Source organism: Gorilla gorilla, chromosome 9, assembly GCF_029281585.2.
Source record: "Gorilla gorilla gorilla isolate KB3781 chromosome 9, NHGRI_mGorGor1-v2.1_pri, whole genome shotgun sequence".
NCBI lineage: Eukaryota > Metazoa > Chordata > Mammalia > Primates > Hominidae > Gorilla > Gorilla gorilla.
In genome coordinates this window covers 102,279,719-102,305,419 of record NC_073233.2, presented here as the reverse complement: position 1 = coordinate 102,305,419, position 25,701 = coordinate 102,279,719, and the positions used below count along the sequence as shown (strand labels likewise).

At 45.4% G+C, this 25,701-nt stretch overlaps 1 protein-coding gene across 2 annotated transcripts; it reads left to right on the top strand.

Moving 5' to 3' along the window:
* The first annotated feature begins 1,335 nt into the window (after positions 1–1,335).
* GPR83 (G protein-coupled receptor 83) lies at positions 1,336–25,701 on the top strand. 2 transcript variants are annotated; one of them, XM_004051982.5, is made up of 4 exons: positions 1,336–2,138; positions 6,463–6,588; positions 9,369–9,502; positions 22,246–25,701. In XM_004051982.5, the coding sequence occupies exons 1-4, from the start codon at positions 1,752–1,754 to the stop codon at positions 22,868–22,870; spliced, it is 1,272 nt and encodes a 423-aa protein (XP_004052030.2). In that variant the 5' UTR covers positions 1,336–1,751; the 3' UTR covers positions 22,871–25,701. The 2 variants fall into 2 exon arrangements, with proteins under 2 accessions (XP_004052030.2, XP_018891262.2); XM_019035717.4 differs by lacking the exon at positions 6,463–6,588 and having other exon boundaries at positions 1,354–2,138.

Genomic DNA, 25,701 nt, shown 5'->3' with positions numbered 1-25,701 from the left:
AGGCGCTCGCCACCACGCCCAGCTAATTTTTTGTATTTTTAGTAGAGATGGGGTTTCACCGTGTTAGCCAGGATGGTCTCGGTCTCCTACCTCGTGGATCCGCCCGCCTCGACCTCCCAAAGTGCTGGGATTGCAGGCGTGAGCCACCGCACCCGGCCCCCAAGCTTTCAGTGTTTACAGGCAGTCTCTTGGTTTATTTCCTGGAGCTAAAGATGTATTATTTCATCGGCCTAGCACTTTGTCCCTTCTAGGATCTGTCACATAATCCCCTATTTCAGCCATTTAATCCTGTGAGACCTGCCAGGTCCTTCAGTATAATTGAGGGTTATCTGCTAGCCATCCTTTCCTCCAGACACAGTTGCTTGAAGAGTACATGTGAAGTGGAAAACTGGAGACAAGAGTAATACCTAGGTTTGAGTCATTGTTTGGGTCCCAGCCCAAGGACATTGCTCCCCAGGGCACGTTGACACAATGTAAAGAATCTACATGGTGTTTCCTGTTGGGGGTCAGCGGTGGTTACCAGTAGTCAACCAGATATTGCATGTCTTGCACCAGAGGGCAATGCAGTGAGAGATGTATACAGGGGTCTCTGAAAACCTCACATTTAGGAAAAGAAAGCCTTTTAACCAAGGCCAAAAATGTTAAATGGCTTGCCCAAGATTTCACAGCTAGGAAGTGACAAAGCTGGGATTAAACCCTAATTACAGAGCCCATGGTCTTTACTACAGGCATGTGGGTGGCAGAGGACCCAGTGACTGGGAGTTTTCACAGTGGAAGTGAAAACGGGTGAGCAGGATAGCAAGGTTTCCTGGAGAAGTAGATGGAGAAGGAAAAACAGCATGGGTCATAATATCCCTTAAAGATACAGCTTAAAGGACTTCCATGGCAGAAAAATTCAAGTTACCCAAGAGGTGAGCACACAGCTAAACTCCTCTTTTCCTTCGCTTCTTTGATGGTATCCGAACTGCTTTGAAGAGTTTCCTTGAAAAACAAAGCTCCCCAGATTGCATTCCTGGGGGCTGTCAAAGAAACTGTAATCCTTTAATAAGCCCTTCAGCACCTCTGGTATCTGGATACTCCGGGGACTTGGAGAATCCTTAACGTCTCTATTTTTTGGTTTGCCTTTTTCCTGGGACCGCCGGGACGCAGCGATCCACTTCGATATTGAAACTGTGCCAAGGCTAAGGCTTAGGTGGAAACAAATGGAATATATCCTTGTCACTGACCCGGCTTTGCCAGCATGCCCCCTCATCATCCCAAGTGCCCCTGTGGGCTTCCTCCCACCTGCCTGCCTGCTTCCTTTACAAGAGGCTAAGCCGACACCACGCGAGTGTGTACGCGCTGGGGACTGAGCCCCCGAAGCGAAGCCCTGTCGGAGGAGTTTCGGGCGGGAGTGGGAACGGCTGGGCGTGGGGTCAGTAACGGCGCCACCCGGTAGGGTGGGGGGAGCCAGGCTTGTTAGAGCCAGAGCGCGTCACCGTCGCCGCGAGAGACGCCGCGCTGCCCAATAGGCAGAGGCGCTCCCTAGCAGCCTGGTGGGAGCAGAGATATAAAAGTGCTCCAACAAACCCGGAGCTGGCGTGCCGACCGCGGGCTGGTGGCGGGCGGCGCGGTGCTCCGCGGGTCCGGGCTCCCTGGCTCCTCGGGACGGCCTTGCATGCTGTTGCCCCGCACCCCGGCTGCGCGCTCCGAGCCCAGCGGGAGGGGACGCCCGGCCCGCAGGCTCCCAGGGGAGGGGTGGCTCCTGCAAAATGGTCCCTCACCTCTTGCTGCTCTTTCTCCTCCCCTTGGTGCGAGCCACCGAGCCCCACGAGGGCCGGGCCGACGAGCAGAGCCTGGAGGCGGCCCTGGCCGTGCCCAATGCCTCGCACTTCTTCTCCTGGAACAACTACACCTTCTCCGACTGGCAGAACTTTGTGGGCAGGAGGCGCTACGGCGCTGAGTCCCAGAACCCCACGGTGAAAGCCCTGCTCATTGTGGCTTACTCCTTCATCATTGTCTTCTCACTCTTTGGCAACGTCCTGGTCTGTCATGTCATCTTCAAGAACCAGCGAATGCACTCGGCCACCAGCCTCTTCATCGTCAACCTGGCAGTTGCCGACATAATGATCACGCTCCTCAACACCCCCTTCACTTTGGTAAGGGGCCCGCTGCCTGCCGCCCCACCTTCTGTCTTCGTCTTCCTTTCCTCTCTCAATTCTCTGGCCTCCCTCTGCCGTTCTGCGTCTCCCTGTGGGTCCCCACTTCTCTCTCCACGTCTCTCTTCCTCCTCATATCTCCTCTCCTCTGCCTCTGTCTTCCTGTCCTAGTCTCTTTTCTCCCTCCTCTGTCATCTCGGTTCTTGTCTCTCTCCTGTTTTTCTTAGTCTTTCAGTCTCTGTCTCTCTCTCTGAAGTCTTTCTGTCTCTCTTCTCTGTCTCTATCTCTCAGTGTCCTCATCTTTTTTTTTGTCTTTCAGCCTCCCTATTCATTTGTCTCTGTCTCCTCACCTGTTATCTCTTTTTCTTCTTGTCAGTCTCTCTGTGATTTTATTTTTCTATTCTCTCTCCTCTCCTCTCCCCACCTCTCCTCTCTTCCTCTCTCCCCTGCCTCACTCTCTGATTCCTCCCCACCTTTTTCTGTCTCATCGCCTTATCAGCCAGAGCTTCTGCGGCGGTGGCATAGGGTCAATGGTTTGAGTGTCTGCAGCCAGCTGGAAATGAATGACCATTTCCTGTTTAATCTCACTGGGTCTGGGCTTGCTTGATAATTGAGCAGTAAATCAATGCCCCTGAAATGTCAGCAGAGATGATCAGGTCCCCCTCCCTCTGAATTGCAGCCTGTTCAGTGCCCACCCGTACCCATGGGATACTGCTTTGTGCTACAACTGAAATATCAAACAATTGCTAATTGTTAATGGAACATTAAGTGCATTTTCCCAGACCACTTATTTAAAGTGCATTTCCCTTCTGTGGGTTGATAATGAGGCTGTGTTTGAGGTCTGCATTGAGGAAGAAATGAGGGGAGGTGGGCTTGGGCCCCAGAGATCGGGCAGGCTGGGGGCATTTGCACATTGGCAGCTGATGGGATTCTTCCCCAAGCCCTGGCTACTTAGCGCTGGTGGTTTCCCGCTGTGACCGGGGAGTGTGGCTCTCATGGATGATTTGGGACTGTAAGGGTGATGACTGAGCAACCATAGTGACAGTTATACTGCATGTTTCTCTAGTGTGTTATATTTTTTCATTTTATGGAATAACTTTGTTATTTGAGTGATTACTAAAGCAATATCTATTAATCCCTCTCTGTCTGTCTCCCTGCTATCTCTCATACACAACCAGATATAACAGACTAGCAAAAAACACAGGATGAACCCCCACAAGTCCATCACCTGTGTGAACATCCTTCCAAATCTTATATTGAAAAAGTACCCTCACATTCTCTTTCTCATCCTCACTTATTAGAATATTACTCACATTTTGCAGATGAGAAAACTAGGGCACAGAGAGGTTCAATCCCTTGTCCAAAGCCACCTGGCCAGTAGTTGGCAGAGCCAGGATGAGAATTCCATCCCCTAACTCAAATCCAGAGGTCGGTCCACTAACCAGCCAGCTGGGAGTGAAGGACACTCTTGGACCATGTTTAGCTTCTGCTACTCCAAACCCTGGACTTGTTCTGATCTCCTTTCAGCCTACGTCTAACGTATTGATGGCCGCTTAATATCCCCTGGGCATTGCCCAAGGATGAGTGGGCTTTCAAATACTCCCCTCCTCCCTGGGTGTCTCAAAGCACAAGACAACAGCATCCCTGCCACCCGTTGGCGCCTCCCTTGGTTTCTGACCTGAGAACCTACAGTGGTACGGTTGGGCTGTGCTACCTAGGTTGGGAACTGGGAAGCCACAGAACATGGCCTTTTTTGCTGCTGCCCAGAGCCAGGATACAGGGCTGGATCTGCAGCAGACACAAGAAGGGGTAGGGAGGCCATGGACGTGAGGACAGGCTACACCTGAGAGCTGGCAATACCTGCCCCAGAGGATCTCCTGCAAGAGACAGGATGTCAAGGTCCTCAGAACCCAGCACCCCCTCCAGTATGAGCCAAAGCAGCTTAGCCTTGAACCTGACCCATCAAGCTGCCCCAATCCAAACTTGGATTACAGCTTATAAGGTGCTGGCAGGTAGGAAAGGGAGAAGGTTGTGGGGAGGGACTGCCAACCCCTTGGCCTACTCAGCACAGGCTCCCCCATCGGGAAAGGCATCCCTGCCTTTGCCTGATTGGCAACAATATCCTTCTTCCCTGGTCTCCCTTCCTGTCCACTTAATCTACTGCAGTCAGCATGAAGCCTAGCTCTGATGATGGACAGAAAAGCAGACAATTACTTACAGTTCCCATGGTAGATAAAGATAGATGCACAGAGAGCGTAGAGGAGGGAGTCTTTCATTCTGACCCATCAGAGTCCCACGAGAGGGTCAAAGGAGACTGCAAAGAATGTGACATTTCAACAGGACCTGACTGAATAGAAATTTCCCGGGTTGAGATGAACACTTAGTGCAGACAGAGGGACCAGGGAGAACAAAGGCATCGAAGCATCAAAGTTCATTTTGTGTTGAGGGAACACTGAGTGGCTCAATGAAGCTGGAGCATCAGGAAGCACAGCGGAGGAGTGGGCAGGGGAGGGAGAAGCGGAGGTGGCCAGAAAGAAAGGTGGGGCCAGGTTATGAAGGGGCCTGGATACTCTGTCCTGAGAGCCAGGATGAATCCAAGCAGGAGGGTGACAACAATATGATTGTGGTTAGCAGAAATGCTGTCAGGAGTGTGAAGGCTGAATTCCAAGGTGACAAACCTGGAGAACTGGGAAAGCTGTTCAGAGGCTATAATAGTCCAAGGGAGAGATAATGGGGTACCCCACAAGGCCCATGGCCTTGGGACTGAAGAAGAGGGAACAGTTTTGAAAATCAGTGAGAGGCAGAACTGGTTGGATTTGGTAATCCCAATGTGAAGGGTGAGAAGTTGGAATAACTGAAGATTTCTAGCTCTATAATGTTACTGAACTGCTCAAAAGCCTCAATGGCTCCTCCCTGCCCTCCGCAAAGAAAGTAACATCCCTGGTCTGTTGTCCTAGTTTCAAGATCTGGCCAGACTTATCATGACTCTTGTTCACACACTCCAGACAAGCCAATCCACTCCTTATTCCCCAAACAGGTCCTGGGATTTCTGATCCAGTGCCAATGCCTTTTGTCCTCATCTCCACATGTGCAAATCCCTCTTCAGTTCAAATGTCTCATATGTTGTAATAATGGCAGTTGATAGCGTTAAGTACTTGCTATGTACTAGGCACTGTTGTACCTACTTTACATGTGTTAACAATCTTGATTGATGTAACAACCATGTGAAAAGGGTTAGCCCATTTTACAGATGAGGAAAGTGGGGCTCAGAGGGCCCAATGCCTTGCCCAAGGTCACAGTGATCAGTGGCAAACACCCTGCTGTAAGTCACTACATTATACTCCTTCTCTTGGGCCGACTTGCCCTATTTCTATGCCTCTGTGCCTCTGCCCACTCCCATGCCTATGTGGTGGCCCCATTGCCCTTTAATCAGTCTCTACAGAGCACTGATTACTTTCTGTCTTGCACTTGAGTCGAGCCCTCCTCTGCCCTGGCTGCAAACTCCTTAATCAGAATCAATGCTCAATCTCTTTCAGGCATGGGACGTTACTCACAGGAGCTGCTCAAGTAGTAATTGAATGAGTAAATAGTGCTGGGTGATGTGGGATAAGGACCGGGCCTGCTTCTAGGGCCCTACACGGTTTGGGGAGCTTGTCTTCTCTCCTCACACCTGTCCACACCTCCCCAGGTCCCTGGGTGTCCTCCCCAGATGATGACTTGCAAGGCCAGTTTAGCCAAGATTTGCCAGCACAGCCCACATGCTATGTTGTGACAATTCAGATATGTCTCCCCTACTAGAGTGAACTTGTGTGGACCAAGAATGAATTTTGTTATTGCACATAAAGATAGCTACTATTTACTTCTAATAATATCTGAACAATCTGCCAGACATTGTGTTTTGCCCTTTACAGACATTTAAAAAATTTAAACCTTATACTAAGCCTATAAGGAAGAGATTTTTTAGGGCTTTTTTTTTTGCAAATGAGGAAGCAGATTCAGAGAGGTTACCTATCTTGCCCAAGCCCTCACAGTAAGAAACTATTAGAGGTGGGAAGTCCAACTCCAAAGCACACATCCTTCCCAGGTTCTCCTGGCACCTAATGGAGCCTGGCCCAGAAGCATGATCAGGGTTTGTTGAATTGAATGAATGAAAATGAATTGTGCTGGAGAAAATCATGTTTACTCCACATTTCATAGTATCATAGACAGAAAGAATGGAGGAGCTGGAGGAATCCCCCTAAGGGCATGCTCCTCAGAGACCTCTAGGGATGGGTGTCAAAGTCAAGGCCTGTCTGTCTCCTAACATCTTTGGGCTCATCTCCAGGTTCGCTTTGTGAACAGCACATGGATATTTGGGAAGGGCATGTGCCATGTCAGCCGCTTTGCCCAGTACTGCTCACTGCACGTCTCAGCACTGACACTGACAGCCATTGCGGTGGATCGCCACCAGGTGAGGGCACCTACCCCTAATGCTCTGCTCTTCCCTCTCTTGCTTCCCTTTCCTGGAAGTTGCAGGGGCTCTGAAGACAGTGTTTTAGCCCAGTTTTCAATGAGTGTGTTTCTCTTCTTATTGATCAACATGAGCACATAGGTTAGGGATATTAAGCCCTTTGTCGTAATTTTTTTCTGAGACAGAGTCTCACTCTTATTGCTCAGGCTGGAGTGCAGTGGCGCCATCTCGACTCACTGCAACCTCCGCCTCCTGGGTTCAAGCAAATCTCCTGCCTCAGCCTCCTGAGTAGCTGGGATTACACGTGCCCACCACCACGCCCGGCTAATTTTCGTACTTTTAGTAGAGATAGGGTTTTGCCATGTTGGCCGGGCTGGTCTCGAACTCCTGATCTCAGGTGATCCACCTGCCTCAGCCTCCCAAAGTGCTGGAATTACAGACGTGAGCCACCATGCCCGGCCATTGCTGGCATTTTCTGTCTCAGAAATTAGTGAGCTTGTTTGAGGATAGAAAAGCAAACCCAGAAAATCACAGATGAAAGGAGAGAGGAGTAATTGCAGGTCAGAGATGAGTCAGAGATGAATATTCACCAATTCAGGCTGTTCAGATGGAAAACAAGCCAGGATGTCCAGGTGGCAGGAGCAGGCATTGCAGTGGAGCATGGTGGCCCTGGGTCAGGAAGGTGTTCTAATAGTTCTGCCCCCATGGGAAGCTCATGGGTATATATGGTGAAAGGAACTGACCAGGACATCTAAGTAGGACAGCTTCATGCCAGGCGCCTTTTCCATGCTTACTCAATGAACTCACGTTGTACGCTTAGACCTATGCTGAATTATAGAATGGAGGCTCAGGAAAGTGCATATGTAGCTTTTCCGAGATCATGTGCCTGTAAATGGTGAAGCTAGGATTAGGACTGAGGTCTGTCTGGCTCCAAGCCCATGTTCCAGTCACTAGACCATGCTGCTCTGAGAAGACTCAAAGGAATCTACAAGGCCGGTATTATGAGGGCCACCAGACACAGAAAGATGAGATTTATTCTGAGTAGCACCATGAGATGCAGCAAGGACCACGGGATAGGAGGCTTCAAAGATGCAGATTCAAAGATACAGTCCAATGTGGGAAGAATTATCTCATAGAAGTGTCTAAAGGTGGACAAACCTGCCTGGGAGGTAATGAGTTTCATGTCACCAGCCATATTAGAGCAAAGTGAGGATGACAACTTGATGGGGAGGTATTCGAGGAGATTCCTGCATCTGGTAAGGAATGGGACTAGTCAAAATTTGAGATCTCTTTATCTCTGAAATGCCAGAATTTTGTAAGAATCAACTCTTAATTTATGTTGCAGATGCTTTAGTGTAAAGTGTGAAAAGTTTGCATATAAATATTTCCTGCCTTTTCTTAACCGTCTTCCTTAATTTAACTAGAAGGACTTCTGATTACTTTTACCTGGCCTATGCTTACCTCAGATTAACGCAACTGAGCATTGACCATGGGCTAAGGATGGGTCTGGGGAATGGGGGCAAAGCCTTGCTCATGTTGACCATGTTACTGCAACATATACCCCAACAAGGGGCTCTGTCCCAAGGCCAGCAGAGTCCTTGAGAAGTGCTTGGAGCCTCTCCCCCAGGCTGTCACTCCCTTCAGCAATCTGAACACAAGAGTATGAGGGGCAGAGATGGCTGAATCCAGAAGGGAGATGTGCTGTCAGCTTCTGAAGCCTCATTGCTTCCTCCCATAAAACCTTGAAAACATTGGGAGGAATTAAAAAAAAGCTCGGGACACAGCCAGAATGTCCAGTGTGTTCTGGGATGGCATCTAGAGGCGGTGCCAGCTCTTCCTGACCTCTTCCCCCAACCCTGGACTAACCTATCCCAAATGCCTTTTTCAAAAAATAATGTTTCTCATCTGAAAATGAGGATGGTTTTAAATCCCTAAGTCTTTATTTAAACCTTTTAGGATAATTGATTGATATACAGTAGCAACTCCAAGATGCATTTCAGTCTGAAGCCTGTAACACTGACTTTATTGTAGGTGTGTGAGAGCTGGGCCCTGGTGCGATTTTAGTAATGGCTTTCATAAACATGTTGGGAGTTCCCACATAAGTGTGTGCAGCTTCCCAGGATGAGTGATGAGAATGGCCTCTTCCTGTCTGTCAGCTCAGACCCTCTCAGAGTCCATCACAATCTAAGGGGTCTAGAATCATGGGAAGATGAGCTCAGGTCCCGAGGAGGTGGGGGCTGACCGTGGGCTTGCTCCTCTCCCAGCCTTGCCGTGGTGCCATGCGAGCAGCCTTCCTCCTGGACCCCTCCCCAGTCCTCTCACTGGACCCTGGTTCAGCCTGAGTATGACCAGTGGGGCAGATGACCTGCCCCGGTTTTCTGAATCCAAATGACCCTTTCTTTCCTCCTCTGGAGGTGGGCCGTTGAGTGGGGCATGGCTGGGCCTCCTCTCCCCCAGCAGCTACCTGGTGTAGCTCAGGGGCTCAATAATGAACATAAGGGGTGCTTGACTTTATCAATAGGGCCTGCCTTATGTGACAAGTGAGCTGTGCCATCCAGATTTCTTTTTATTTATTTATGTATTTTCATTTTTTTTAAATATATAGAGACAGGATCTCACTGTGTTGCCCAGTCTGGTCTAGAACTCCTGGGCTCAAGTGATCCTTCTGCCCCAGACTCCCAAAGTGCTGGGATTACAGGAGTGAGCACCTGCGCCTGACCCAGATTTCTGATTTGCTCCAAAACGTCTTCAGTTAGTGATGTGGTTTGCTTGTTTTCCAGGTCATCATGCACCCCTTGAAACCCCGGATCTCAATCACAAAGGGTGTCATCTACATCGCTGTCATCTGGACCATGGCTACGTTCTTTTCACTCCCACATGCTATCTGCCAGAAATTATTTACCTTCAAATACAGGTGAGATGAATTCGTTGGGATCCGCTTGGGAACTTGTGTCTTCTCCCGAGTCAGGCTCCACCAAGGGATACCTGAGGCCCCCAGGAGCTCACAACTCTCTGAGTAACTAGTACCTGCCTTACTGAGTCTTTCTCTGGCTCGCTCCCATCCTGTTACCTCCTGGTCCATGCCCGTCCTCTACATTTTGTCTGCTTTCTCTCTTCTTTAGCTTCTCCCTTATTCTCTTTCTGGGTTCTCTGCAAGGACAAAGCAATAATTATCAGCATCTGTCACCAGGGTGCCGTACTTACGCAGCCTGAGATCCCAGTCACCAAGGCCTTGTTGAAAAGGAGCAAGGTGTAAACCTCTCACACTATCTACAAACAAAATCCGCATGCATGCCTGAGCCTGAGGCAGGCTTCTCTACCTCCCCCACCTACCGTGCATGTTTATCATATGCTGTCACTGAATGAGAACATCTTTCTTTCAACACTCAGTTTTTTAAAACTTCAGCTGGTTCATTAGGCGATCTCCCTGCTGGACTGTCAGTTTGGGAAGAATTGGCCCAGTTTCTTTGTTATCTCGGTGATCTCAACACTTGGCTTACCACCTCCACATAACAGGCTCTTGGTACATATTTACTGAATGAATGAATGATCGTAGAGTGATTTTTTTTTTTTTTTTTTTGAGACAGAGTCTCGTTTTATTGCCCAGGCTGGAGTACAATGGCAGGATCTCAGATCACTGTAACCTCCTCCACCTGGGTTCAAGCAATTCTCCTGCCTCAGCTTCCCAAGTAGCTGGGATTACAGGCACGCACCATCATGCCTAGCTAATTTTTTGTATTTTTAGTAGAAACGGGGTTTCACCGTATTAGCCAGGCTGGTCTCGAACTTCTGATCTCAGGTTATCTGCCCACCTTGGGCTCCCAAAGTGCTGAGATTACAGGCATGAGCCACCACGCCCGGCCCCATAGAGTGATTTTTGTCATTTATTGATGGTGGTGGTGGTGGTCACTGGTATGTCTTTTTAAAAAAATTGTTTTTATTATACTTTAAATTCTGGGGTACATGTACACAATGTGCAGTTTTGTGGTAAACACGTGCCATGGTGGTTTGCTGCACCCGTCAAACCATCACCTACATTAGGTATTTCTCCTAATCTTGTCCCTCCGCTTGCCCCCCACCTCCCGACAGGACCCAGTGTGTGATATTTCCCTCCCTAGGTCCATGTGTTCTCATTGTTAAACTCTCACTTATGAGTGAGAATATGTGGTGTTTGGTTTTCTGTTCTTGTGATAGTTTGCTGAGAATGATGGTTTCCAGCTTCATCCATGTCCCTGCAAAGGACATGAACTCATCATTTTTTATGGCTGCATAGTATTCCATGGTGTATGTGTGCCACATTTTCTTTATCCAGTCTATCATTGATGGACATTTGGGTTGGTTCCAAGTCTTTGCTATTGTGAATAGTGCTGCAGTAAACATATGTGTGCGTGTGTCTTTATAGTAGAATGATTTATAATCCTTTGGGTGTATACCCAATAATGGGATTGCTGGGTCAAATGGTATTTCTAGTTCTAGATCCTTGAGGAATCATCACACTGTCTTCCACAATGGTTGAACTAATTTACACTCCCACCAGCAGTGTAAAAGCATTCCTATTTCTCCACATCCTCTCCAGCATCGTTTCCTGACTTTTTAATGATTGCCGTTCTAACTGGTGTGAGATTGTATCTCATTGTAATTTTGATTTGCATTTCTCTGATGACGAGTGATGACAAGCATTTTTTCAAATGTCTCTTGGCTGCATAAATGTCTTCTTTTGAGAAGTGTCTGTTCATATCCTTTGCCCACTTGTTGATGGGGTTGTTTGTTTGTTTTCTTGTAAATTTGTTTAAGTTCTTTGTAGATCCTGGGTATTAGCCCTTTGTCAGATGGATAGATTGCAAAAATTTTGTCCCATTCTGTAGGTTACCTGTTTCCTCTGATTGCTAGTTTCTTTGGCTGTGTAGAAGCTCTTTAGTTTAATTAGATCCCATTTGTCTATTTAGGCTTTTGTTGCCATTGCTTTTGGTATTTTAGACATGAAGTCTTTGCCCATGCCTACGTCCTGAATGGTATCCAGGCTTTCTTCTAGGATTTTTATGATTCTAGGTCTTAGTTTAAGTCTTTGATCCATCTTGAGTTGATTTTTGTATAAGGTGTAAAGAGGGGGTCCAGTTTTAGTTTTCCACATATGGCTAGCCAGTTTTTCCAACAACATTTATTAAATAGGGAATCTTTCCCCCATTGTGTGTTTGTGTCAGGTGTGTCAAAAATCAGATTTTTGTAGACATGTGGTGTTATTTCTGAGGGCTCTGTTCCGTTCCATTGGTCTATATCTCTGTTTTGGTACCAGCAACATGCTGTTTTGGTTACTGTAGCCTTGTAGTATAGTTTGAAGTCAGGTAGCGTGATGCCTCTAGCTTTGTTCTTCTTGCCCAGGAATGTCTTGGCAATGCGGGCTCTTTTTTGGTTCCACGTGAATTTTAAAGTAGTTTTTTCCAATTCTGTGAAGAAACTCAGTGGTAGCTTGATGGGGATAGCATTGAACCTATAAATTACTTTGAGCAGTATGGCCATTTTCATGATATTGATTCTTCCTATCCATGAGCATGGAATGTTTTTCCATTTGTTTGTGTCTTCTTTTATTTTGTTGAGCAGTGGTTTGTAGTTCTCCTTGAAGAGGTCCTTCACATCTCTTTTAAGTTGTATTCCTAGGCATTTTATTCTCTTAGTAGCAATTGTGAGTGGGAGTTCACTCATGATTTGGCTCTCTGTTTGTCTGTTATTGGTGTATAGGAATGGTTGTGATTTTTGCACATTGATTTAGTATTCTGAGATTTTGCTGAAGTTGCTTATCAGCTTAAGGAGATTTTGGGCTGAGACAATGGGGTTTTCTAAATACACAATCATGTCATCTGCAAACAGAGACAATACGACTTCCTCTCTTCCCATTTGAATATCCTTTCTTTCTTTCTCCTGCCTGATTGCCCTGGCCAGAACTTCCAATACTACGTTGAATAGGAGTGGTGAGAGACGGCATCCTTCTTTTATGCCAGTTTTCCAAGGGAATGCTTCCAGTTTTTGTTCACTCAGTATGATATTGGCTATGGGTTTGTCATAAATCTTTCCTTTTTTTTCTTTTTTATATTTTAAGTTTTAGGGTAGGTGTGCACAACGTGCAGGTTTGTTACATGTGTATACATGTGCCATGTTGGTGTGCTGCACCCATTAACTCATCATTTACATTAGGTATATCTCCTAATGCTATCCCTCCCCCTTCCCCCCACCCCACAACAGTCCCCAGTGTGTGATGTTCCCCTTCCTGTGTCCATGTGTTCTCATTGTTCAATTCCCACCTATGAGTGAGAACATGCGGTGTTTGGTTTTTTGTCCTTGTGATAATTTGCTGAGAATGATGGTTTCCAGCTTCATCCATGTCCCCACAAAGGACATGAACTCATTATTTTTTATGGCTGCATAGTATTCCATGGGGTATATGTGCCACATTTTCTTAATCCAGTCTATCATTGTTGGACATTTGGGTTGGTTCCAAGTCTTTGCTATTGTGAATAGTGCGGCAATAATCATACGTCTGCATGTGTCTTTATAGCAGCAGGATTTATAATCCTTTGGGTATATACCCAGGAATAGGATGGCTGGGTCAAATGGTATTTCTAGTTCTAGATCCCTGAGGAATCGCCACACTGACTTCCACAATGGTTGAACTAGTTTACAGTCCCACCAACAGTGTCAAAGTATTCCTATGTCTCCACATCCTCTCCAGCACAAGTTGTTTCCTGACTTTTTAATGATTGCCATTCCAACTGGTGTGAGATGGTATCTCATTGTGGTTTTGATTTGCATTTCTCTGATGGCCAGTGATAATGAGCATTTTTTCATGTGTCTGTTGGCTGCATAAATGTCTTCTTTTGAGAAGTGTTGGTTCATTTCTTTCGCCCTCTTGTTGATGGGGTTGATTTTTCTTGTAAATTTGTTTGAGTTCTTTGTAGTTTCTGGATATTAGCCCTTTGTCAGATGAGTAGATTTCAAAAATTTTCTCCCATTTTGTAAGTTGCCTGTTCACTCTGATGGTAGTTTCTTTTGCTGTGCAGAAGCTCTTGAGTTTCATTAGATCCCATTTGTCAATTTTGGCTTTTGTTGCCATTGCTTTTGGTGTTTTAGACATGAAGTCCTTGCCCATGCCTGTGTCCTGAATGGTATTGCCTAGGTTTTCTTCTAGGGTTTTTATGGTTTTAGGTCTAACATTTAAGTCTTTAATCCATCTTGAATTCATTTTTGTATAAGGTGTAAGGACGGGATCCAGTTTCAGCTTTCTCCATATGGCTAGCCAATTTTCCCAGCACCATGTATTAAATACGGAATCCTTTCCCCATTTCTTGTTTTTGTCAGGTTTGTCAAGGATCAGATAGTTGTAGATATGTGGCATTATTTCTGAGGCCTCTGTTCTGTTCCCATTCTCTATATCTCTGTTTTGGTACCAGTACCATGCTGTTTTGGTTACTGTAGCCTTGTAGTATAGTTTGAAGTCAGGTAGCATGGTGCCTCCAGCTTTGTTCTTTTGCCTTAGGATTGACTTGGCAATGTGGGCTCTTTTTTGGTTCCATATGAACTTTAAAGTAGTTTTCTCCAATTCTGTGAAGAAAGTCATTGGTAGCTTGATGGGGATGGCATTGAATCTATAAATTACCTTGGGCAGTATGGCCATTTTCACAATATTGATTCTTCCTACCCACGAGCATGGAATGTTCTTCCATTTGTTTGTATCCTCTTTTATTTCCTTGAGCAGTGGTTTGTAGTTCTCCTTGAAGAGGTCCTTCACATCCCTTGTAAGTTGGATTCCTAGGTATTTTATTGTCTTTGAAGCAATTGTGAATGGGAGTTCACTCATGATTTGGCTCTCTGTTTGTCTGTTATTGGTGTATAAGAATGCTTGTGATTTTTGCACATTGATTTTGTATCCTGAGACTTTGCTGAAGTTGCTTATCAGCTTAAGGAGATTTTGGGCTGAGATGATGGGGTTTTCTAGATATACAATCATGTCATCTGCAAACAGGGACAATTTGACTTCCTGTTTTCCTAATTGAATACACTTTATTTCCTTCTCCTGCCTGATTGCCCTGGCCAGAACTTCCAACACTGTGTTGAATAGGAGTGGTGAGAGAGGGCATCCCTGTCTTGTGCCAGTTTTCAAAGGGAATGCTTCCAGTTTTTGCCCATTAAGAATGATATTGGCTGTGGGTTTGTCATAGATAGCTCTTGTTATTTTGAGATACGTGCCATCAATACCTAATTTACTGAGTTTTTAGCATGAAGGGCTGTTGAATTTTGTCAAAGGCCTTTTCTGCATCTATTGAGATAATCGTGTGGTTTTTGTCATTGGTTCTGTTTATATGCTGGATTACATTTATTGATTTGCGTATGTTGAACCAACCTTGCATCCCAGGGATGAAGCCCACTTGATCATGGTGAATAAGCTTTTTGATGTGTTGCTGGATTCGGTTTGCCAGTATTTTATTGAGGATTTTTGCATTGATGTTCATCTGGGATATTGGTCTAAAATTCTTTTTGTTGTGTCTCTGCCAGGCTTTGGTATCAGGATGATGCTGGCCTCATAAAATGAGTAAGGGAGGATTCCCTCTTTTTCTATTGATTGGAATAGTTTCAGAAGGAATGGTACCAGCTCCTCCTTGTACCTCTGGTAGAATTCGGCTGTGAATCCGTCTGGTCCTGGACTTTTTTTGGTTGGTAGGCTATTAATTATTGCCTCCATTTCAGAGCCTGTTATTGGTCTATTCAGAGATTCAGCTTCTTCCTGGTTTAGTCTTGGGAGGGTGTATGTGTCGAGGAAATTATCCATTTCTTCCAGATTTTCTAGTTTATTTGCATAGAGGTGTTTATAGTATTCTCTGATGGTAGTTTGTATTTCTGTGGGATCAGTGGTGATATCTGCTTTATCATTTTTTATTGCATCTACTTGATTCTTCTCTCTTTTCTTCTTTATTAGTCTTGCTAGCGGTCTATCAATTTTGTTGATCTTTTCAAAAAACCAGCTCCTGGATTCATTGATTTTTTGAAGAGTTTTCTGTGTCTCTATCTCCTTCAGTTCTGCTCTGATGTTAGTTATTTCTTGCCTTCTGCTAGCTTTTGAATGTGTTTGCTCTTGCTTCTCTCGTTCTTTTAATTGTGATGTTAGGGTGTCAATTTTAGATCTTTCCTGGTTTCTCTTGTGGGCATTTAGTGCTATAAATTTCCCCCTACACACCGTTTTAAATGTGTCCCAGAGATTGTGGTATGTTGTGTCTTTGTTCTCTTTGGTTTCAGAGAACATCTTTATTTCTGCCTTCATTTCGTTATGTACCCAGTAGTCATTCGGGAGCAGGTTGTTCAGTTTCCATGTAGTTGAACAGTTTTGAGTGAGTTTCTTAATCCTGAGATCTAGTTTGATTGCTCTGTGTTCTGAGAGACAGTTTGTTATAATTTCTGTTCTTTTACATTTGCTGAGGAGTGCTTTACTTCCAACTATGTGGTCAGTTTTGGAATAAGTGCACTGTGGTGCTGAGAAGAATGTGTATTCTGTTGATTTGGGGTGGAGAGTTCTGTAGATGTCTATTAGGTCTGCTTGGTGCAGAGCTGAGTTCAATTCCTGGATATCCTTGTTAACTTTCTGTCTCATTGATCTGTCTAATGTTGACAACGTGGTATTAAAGTCTCCCATTATTATTGTGTGGGAGTCTAAGTCTGATTGTAGGTCTCTAAGGACTTGCTTTGTGAATCTGGGTGCTCCTGTATTGGGTGCATATATATTTAGGATAGTTAGCTCTTCTTTTTGAATTAATCCCTTTACCATTATGTAATGGCCTTTGGTTTAAAGTCTGTTTTATCAGAGACTAGGATTGCAACCCCTGCCTTTTTTTGTTTCCCATTTGCTTGGTAGATCTTCCTCCATCCCTTTATTTTGAGCCCATGTGTGTCTCTGCACATGAGATGGGTTTCCTGAATACGGCACACTGATGGGACTTGACTCTTTATCCAATTTGCCAGCCTGTGTCTTTTAATTGGAGCATTTAGCCCATTTACATTTAAGGTTAATATTGTTATGTGTGAATTTGATCCTGTCATTATGATGTTAGCTGGCTATTTTGCTCATTAGTTGATGCAGTTTCTTCCTAGCCTCAATGGTCTTTACAATTTGGCATGTTTTTGCAGTGGCTGGTACCAGTTGTTCCTTTCCATGTTTAGTGCTTCCTTCAGGAGCTCTTGTAGGGCAGGCCTGGTGGTGACAGAGTCTCTCAGCATTTGCTTGTCTGTAACGTATTTTATTTCTCCTTCACTTATGAAGCTTAGTTTGGCTGGATATGAAATTTTGGGTTGAAAATTCTTTTCTTTAAGAATGTTGAATATTGGCCCCCACTCTCTTCTGCCTTGTAGAGTTTCTGTGGAGACATCAGCTGTTAGTCTGATGGGCTTTCCCTTATGGGTAACCCGACCTTTCTCTCTGACTGCCCTTAACGTTTTTTCCTTTGTTTCAACTTCGGTGAATCTGACAATTATGTGTCTTGGAGTTGCTCTTCTCGAGCAGTACTTTTGTGGCATTCTCTGTATTTCCTGAATTTGAATGTTGGCCTGCCTTGCTAGATTGGGGAAGTTCTCCTGGATAATATCCTACAGAGTGTTTTCCAACTTGGTTCCATTCTCCCCGTCGCTTTCAGATACACCAATCAGACGTAGATTTGGTCTTTTCACATAGTCCCATATTTCTTGGAGGCTTTGTTCGTTTCTTTTTATTCATTTTTCTCTAAACTTCTCTTCTTGCTTCATTTCATTCATTTGATCTTCCATCACTGATACCCTTTCTTCCAGTTGATCAAATCTGCTACTGAAGCTTGTGCATTCGTCACGTAGTTCTTGTGCCATGGTTTTCAGCTCCATCAGGTCCTTTAAGGACTTCTCAGCATTGGTTATTCTAGTTAGCCATTAGTCTAATCTTTTTTCAAGGTTTTTAACTTCTTTGCCGTGGGTTCAAACTTCCTCCTTTAGCTCGGAGAAGTTTGATCATCTGAAGCCTTCTTCTCTCAGCTCATCAAAGTCATTCTCCGTCCAGCTTTTTTCCATTGCTGGTGAGGAGCTATGTTCCTTTGGAGGAGGAGAGGCACTCTGATTTTTAGAATTTTCAGTTTTTCTGCTCTGTGTTTTCCCCATCTTTGTGGTTTTATCTACCTTTGGTCTTTGATGATGGTGGCGTACAGATGGGGTTTTGGTGTGGATGTCCTTTCTGTTTGTTAGTTTTCCTTCTAACAGTCGGGACCCTGAGCTGCAGTTCTGTTGGAGTTTGCCGGAGGTCCACTTCAGACCCTGTTTGCCTGGGTATCAGCAGTGGAGGCTGCAGAACAGCAAATATTGGTGAACAGCAAATGTTGCTGCCTGATCGTTCCTCTGGAAGTTTTGTCTCAGAGGAGTACCTGGCCGTGTGAGATGTCAGTCTGCCCCTACTAGGGGTTGCCTCCCAGATAGACTACTCGGGGGTCAAGGACCCACTTGAGGACAGTCTGTCCGTTCTCAGATCTCAAGCTGCATGCTGGGAGAACCACTACTGTCTTCCAAGCTGTCAGACAGGGACATTTAAATCTGCAGAGGTTTCTACTGCCTTTTGTTTGGCTATTCCCTGTCCCCAGAGGTGGAATCTACAGAGGGAGGCAGGCCTCCTTGAGCTGCGGTGAGCTCCACCCAATTCAAGCTTCCTGGCAGCTTTGTTTACCTACTCAAGCCTCAGCAATGGCGGGTGCCCCTCCCCCAGCCTCGCTGCCACTGACCCAATTTTCCAGGTGCCGTCTGTCACCCCTTTCCTTGGCTAGGAAAGGGAATTCCCTGACCCCTTGCACTTCCCGGGTGAGGCGATGCCTCGCCCTGCTTTGGCTCATGCTCAGTGTGCTGCACCCACTGTCCTGCACCCACTGTCCGACAATCCCCAGCGAGATGAACCTGGTACCTGTCTTGGAAATGCAGAAATCATTTGTCTTCTGCGTCGCTCACACTGGGAGCTGTAGACTGGAGCTGTTCCTGTTCGGCCATCTTGGAACCACCCCATAAATAGTTCTTATTACTTTGAGATACGTTCCATCGATACCCAGTTTATTGAGAGTTTGTAGCATGAAAGGGTGCTGAATTTTGTTGAAGGCCTTTTCTACATCTATTGAGATAATCGTGGTTTTTGTCATTGGTTCTGTTTATGTGATACATTGTATTTATTGATTTGCATATGTTGAACCAGCCTTGCATCCCAGGGATGAAGCTGACTTGATCATGGTGGATAAGCTTTTTGATGTGCTACTGGATTCAGTTTGCCAGTACTTTATTGAGGATTTTCGCATTCATGTTCCTCAGGGATATTGGCCTGTAATTTTCTTTTTTTTGTTGTGTCTCTGCCAGGTTTTGGTATCAGCGTGATGCTGGCCTAATAAAATGAGTTAAGGAGGATTCCTTCTTTTTCTATTGTTTGGAATAGTTTCAGAAGGAATGGTACCAGCTCCTGTTTGTACCTCTGGTAGAATCTGGCTGTGAATCCATCTGGTCCTGGACTTTTTTTGGTTGGTAGGCTATTAATTACTGCCTCAATTTCAGAACTTGTTAGTGGTTTATTCAGGGATTTGACTTCTTCCTGATTTAGACTTGGGAAGATGTATGTGTCCAGGAATTATCCATTTCTTCTAGATTTTCTAGTTTATTTGTGTAAAGGTGTTTATAGTATTCTGTGATCAGAGTTTGTATTTCTGTGGGATCAGTGGTGATATCCCCTTTATCATTTTTTATTGCATCTATTTGATTCTTCTCTCTTTTCTTCTTTATTAGTCTTGCTAGAGGTCTATCAAGTTTGTTGATCTTTTCAAAAAACCAGCTCCTGGTTTCATTGATTTTTTTGAAGGGTTTTTTGTCTCTATCTCCATCAGTTCTGCTCTGATCTTTGTTATTTCTTGCCTTCTGCTAGCTTTTGAATTTGTTTGCTGTTGCTTCTTGAGTTCTTTTAATTTTGATGTTAAGGTGTCAATTTTAGATCTTTCCGGCTTTCTCTTGTGGGCACTTAGTGCTATAAATTTCCCTCTACACACTACTTTAAATGTGTCCCAGAGATTCTGGTACATTGTGTCTTCATTCTCCTTGGTTTCAAAGAGCTTCTTTATTTCTACCTTCATATCGTTATTTACTCAGTAGTCATTTCGTAGCTGGTTGTTCAGTTTCCATGTAGTTGTGTGGTTTTGAGTCAGTTTCTTCTTTTTTTTTTTTTCTTTTTTTGTTTGAGAGGGAGTCTCACTCTGTCGCCCAGGCTGGAGTGCAGTGGCGTGATCTCAGCTCACTGCAAGCTCCGCATCTCCTCCCTCAGCCTCCCGAGTAGCTGGGACTACAGGTGCCCGCTACCAAGCCCGGCTAATTTTTTTTTTGTATTTTTAGTAGAGACAGGGTTTCACTGTGTTAGCCGGGATGGTCTTGAGCTCCTGACCTCATGATCCGCCTGCCTTGGCCTCCCAAAGTGCTGGGATTACAGGCATGAGCCACCGTGCCCGGCCTTGAGTGAGTTTCTTAATCCTGAGTTCTAGTTTGATTGCACTGTGCTCTGAGAGACTGTTATGATTTCCGTTCTTTTGCATTTGCTGAGGAGTGTTTTATTTCCAATTATGTGGTCAATTTTAGAATACGTGTGATGAGGTACTGAGAAGAATGTATATTCTGTTGATTTGGGGTGGAGAGTTCTGTAGATGTCTATTAGGTCCATTTGGTCGAGAGCTGAGTTCAAGTGCTGAATATCCTTGTTAATTTTCTGTCTCATTGATCTGTCTAATATTGACAGTGGGGTGGTGAAGTCTCCCACTATTATTGTGTGAGAGTCTGAGTCTCTTTGTAGGTCTCTGAGAACTTACTTTATGAATCTGGGTGCTCCTGTATTGGGTGCATATATATTTAGGATAGTTAGCTTTTCTTGCTGCATTGATCCCTTTACCATTATGTAATGCCCTTCTATGTTTCCTTTGATATTTGTTGGCTTAAAGTCTGTTTTATCAGAGATTAGGATTGTAACTCCTGCTTTTTTTTTTTTTTTTTTTTTGAGATGGTGTTTCACTCTTGTTGCCCATGTTAGAGTGCAATGGCACAATCTCGGCTCACCACAACCTCTGCTTCCTGGGTTCTCCTGCCTCAGCCTCCCGAGTAGCTGGGATTATAGGCATGTGCCACCATGCCCAGCTAATTTTGTATTTTTAGTAGAAACAGGGTTTCTCCATGTTGGTCAGGCTGGTCTCAAACTCCCGACCTCAGGTGATCCGCCCGTCTCGGCCTCACAAAGTGCTGGGATTACAGGCATGAGCCACCGTGCTGGGCTTCATTTGTTGTGTTAGATGAGCTTCCTTAGAGACAGGTTTTGCGATAAAGGCAGGTATACCTGCAAGTGGCTAATTGAGGCAGTGCTCCCAGGAGCAATGGGAAAGAGAGTGGCAGAGGCTGGACAGAGACCAGGGAGAGACTAAGGAAGGGTATGATTTCAGGGGAAGCTGCCCTGCCCCACAGGAGGCTCTGGGGCAGACTGAAAATGCAGAGTTTGCCTCACCTTGAGGCCAGGTAACTGGGCTTTCCTATTTCTCCATCTCTCAGTCTTTTATTACAGGTCTTTCCTAGGAAAATTGGAAACTCCCGACCAATTATGGCTGTAGTGAATCGTGGGAAGGGCCTTGAGTGGCCTTAGGGGAGTCCTAGGCACCTAGAAGATCACAGGTGCCAGCTGTTTGTTGCTGGGGGGTTGGTTCTCCAGACTGCAGGGATCCAGGGAGTGTCTGCCACAGGAGCCATGTGCCACCCCACCTGCAGCACGCACGCACACACACACACACACACACACACACACACACACACACACACACACACACACTCACTCACTCCTATGACAAAAGCAGGGTCAAGAGAAACAGGCCCGGAAGGCAGATTTCAACTAATTTATAAAGGCCCCCTCCAGGAATTCTAGGACATTGAAATGAATCACACACCCAGGCCCCCCAACATCCAGGCTGCCCTTCTACCTTTCCACGTGGAGGACTTTTTTTCCCCCCTAAAAAAAGCAAAGGAAATTTCCTCTCTCTTTTGTTAGTGATGACCACCAGGACATAGAACTAGAGCACCAAGCCACTTGGATATTCCTAAAAAGGCTGAAGAGGACTGGGGTACATTCCATATAAAATAAATACTTGTTCTATGAGTGGCTGAAGGGATGTTAGTTCAGGCTTTACCATTCATATGCTCAAGATCCATCATTTCTTTTCTTTATGCCTTAGTTTTCCCTTTAAAATGGGGAAGTAGCACAATGGGAAATTCTAGGATTTCCTCAAGGATGAGTTAGTTTTCAACCTGGGAACGTGAGCATTTCATTCATTTATTCAACAGATATTTATTGGGTCTCTACTGTGGGCTAGGAATTGCACAAGATTAAGAGAACACGGAGAAATTCAGGTGTATTATTTACCTCTATGCAATTCCCAGCCTAGTAGGGGAGGCAGAAATGTAATCAGATAATTAGGCTACAGCATCAAAAGTGCTATATTAGATGGATGTACCAGGAGCCCAGTGGAAGGAGAGGCCAGTGCTTCTTGGGATGAAGCCTTTCCACACTAATATCTCCTTTCTGTTACCTCTCTCCCACTCCCTACTTCCTGCCCCCAGTGAGGACATTGTGCGCTCCCTCTGCCTGCCAGACTTCCCTGAGCCAGCTGACCTCTTCTGGAAGTACCTGGACTTGGCCACCTTCATCCTGCTCTACATCCTGCCCCTCCTCATCATCTCTGTGGCCTACGCTCGTGTGGCCAAGAAACTGTGGCTGTGTAACATGATTGGCGATGTGACCACAGAGCAGTACCTTGCCCTGCGGCGCAAAAAGAAGAAGACCATCAAGATGTTGATGCTGGTGGTAATCCTCTTTGCCCTCTGCTGGTTCCCCCTCAACTGCTACGTCCTCCTCCTGTCCAGCAAGGTCATCCGCACCAACAATGCCCTCTACTTTGCCTTCCACTGGTTTGCCATGAGCAGCACCTGCTATAACCCCTTCATATACTGCTGGCTGAATGAGAACTTCAGGATTGAGCTAAAGGCATTACTGAGCATGTGTCAAAGACCTCCCAAGCCTCAGGAGGACAGGCCACCCTCCCCAGTTCCTTCCTTCAGGGTGGCCTGGACAGAGAAGAATGATGGCCAGAGGGCTCCCCTTGCCAATAACCTCCTGCCCACCTCCCAACTCCAGTCTGGGAAGACAGACCTGTCATCTGTGGAACCCATCGTGACGATGAGTTAGAGGAGGTTGGGAAGAGGGAGTGGGAGGGGTCTGTCTCCACCTGAGGCAGGGAAAGAGAGCCTATTCTCACACATGATCTTCAGAGTGCTGGAAACACACTCCTGCAGAAGCTGTAGGACTCTTGAATTCCTAGGAAACTGTCCAGCCTCCTAGCCCCATGTGATGTGAAAACTAAAAGGCACCACCAACTAGACATGTGTTCATAAATTCCCATCTAAGAAACACTGGGAGGCACAGCAGCCTGCATCTCTGAGGAAGAGGAGCGAGGACAACGTTGGCCCAGATGGGGGCTGAATCATTCAACTGCCTCCATCTGTGGGGCAGCTGCTGCCTTACAGCCCTTCCTACTGCTAAGCATCCCGAAGGGAGACCTAAATCATACTTTGGGTGTGGTGACCCAGATGCACAGAGCTCTGCTTGAAACAGGTACACGGGCCAGGGAAATGCCAGCAAGCCAGAGCGGGCGTGGAGATTTTTATGCCTCACTTTCTGGAGTCACTGGGCCATGATGAATCGTAAGTCTTCAGTGGCCTAGCAATATCCAGACAAGAAAGGACCAACTTGGGTTCCTTAAAACAAAGGGAAATTATTGTTGCCACTTAGAAAAATTCAGAAAAGCACACACTCACATACACACACACAAAATCACTCTCTTATCCCATCCATTTGTGATAACATCTGTGAACATGCTGTGGCTCTATTTGCAACGTTTTCCTTTGTGTGTGTGACTGTGTGCATGCGTGCATGACCTTTTCTTCTTCTTTTTTTTTTTTTTTGAGATGGAATCTCGCTCTGTCACCCAGGTTGGAGTTCAGTGGCACAATCTTGGCTCACTGCAAGCTCTGCCTCCCAGGTTCATGCCGTTCTCCTGCCTCAGCCTCCCTAGTAGCTGGGACTGCAGGTGCCCGCCAACACGCCCAGCTAATCTTTTGCACTTTTAGTAGAGACGGGTTTTCACCATATTAGCCAGGATGGTCTCGATCTCCTGACCTCGTGATCCACCTGCCTAGGCCTCCCAAAGTGTTGGGATTACAGGCGTGAGCCACCGCGCCCGGCCCTTTTTTTTCATTTATACTTTTTCATTTAGATTGTAATGATTAACAGAAACAGGGGTACCTTTCCCAGGGGTGTCCACCAGAAGAGTTGAAGAAGAGGTGAGAAGAACCCAAGGTGAAGCCTGTCACCATGCAGACAGAACTGCCCCCTATTGTAAACAGTGGTGGGAAGGGCCTGGCTCACATGCCCCTACTTAGAGGAAGCCTCAGGATGAACCAGGGAATCAAACTCAACCAGGAGGCATGATTCCTTCTCTCCTGCAATTGCACAAAAACAAGTGGTGGTGAAACATTGTTCTGTTTTCACAAGAGATGAGGGAGCAGGCTTTCCAATATGCTGGAAGTAATTGTGCTTAGACACCTCATCCTCCCAAGCTGTCTAGAAAGGCCATTTCGCTGTGTTGTCTAAATAATGAGGGTTTTTTCACACCATTTCTCAAAAGGAGATTCGCTGTCAACATCATTTTGGTGGTTCAGGTGTCACTTTCACTTACAGAAACTTAGGCATCCTTAAGAAACCTCAATTCTTAAGAGTCTAACTTGCCAGAGAAATATCATTCCAGGGACTGATTGTTTTTATCACCTTCTGTCTGGTCCTGAGTGACTCACTGTGTCACCCAGAAAAGAGACCTGTCAGGCAGAACCGAGCTTAATTCACCTGCTCTAAACAATTGTTACTGACACACTGCTTTTAGGTTTTCTTCTAGCACCAGATAAACTCTGAAAGCAAAGCATGGATATGAGCTCAGTAGGAAACTAAGGTTTGAGGGAGAAAGAGTTTGTCACTTAGACCTCTTGGCTGTTAACTGAAACTGAACTTGCTCACATCATCTGCTTCCCTGTAATGAACTATGAAGGTTCTCTATCCTAGTTTCTATTTATGAAGATGGTTGAAAATTTTCAAGATGCAAGATTTTGAAAACTCACTGAATTATGGGCAAAACCATGACTTTCATTGGGCAGACAGAGTCTTCTAAGCCCACAGGGATCCCCAGATGGATTTTTCAGGACAAGTGGCTCATGTGCCTGTACTTATTGTCTCTGTGGTGTGTCAAGAAGTAGCTAATGGTTTCATCTGAAAGCTGCCATAGAAATTCTGTGAACCAGAATGAGACAAGGCAGCAGGCATACAGAAGGTTTGTCCTGCTCTGGGAAGCATGGAGGATGTTGTACTTCACTCCTCTCTGAGGGTGTCTAGGAATACAGAAGCTCCTTGACTTACATCTCAATAAACCCATTGTAAGTCCAAAATATTGGAAGTTGAAAATGCATTGAATACACCCAACCTACTGAACATCGTAGCTTAGCCAAGCCTACCTTAAATGCTCTGAGAACACTTATATTAGCCTACAGTTGGGAAAAATCATTTATCACAAAGCCTATCTTGTAATGAAGTATGGAATATCTCATGTAATTTATTGAATACTGTACTGAAAGTGGAAACCAGAATGGTTGTATGGATATGCGAAGTATGGTTTCTACTGAATGTGTATTGCTTTCCCATCATCATAAAATTTTTAAAAATCCTAAGTTGAATCATTGTTAGTCCGGGACCTTCAGTACTGCCAAGTCCCAGAGAAAACCCTTTTACTCTGGGGAGAACCCACTGATGGCTCATTAGATCTGTCCCTTCCCTGAGGTCCCTGTGTGACTTTGAGCAAAAAGTGACTTCTTTTTGTGAATGTAAAATTTGTGAAACTTGAGTTTTTCCAAAGTGCTGTAAAGTGTTTTATTGTAAATTGCTCATCTCAATAAAATTTACTTCAGGTTTGTGGA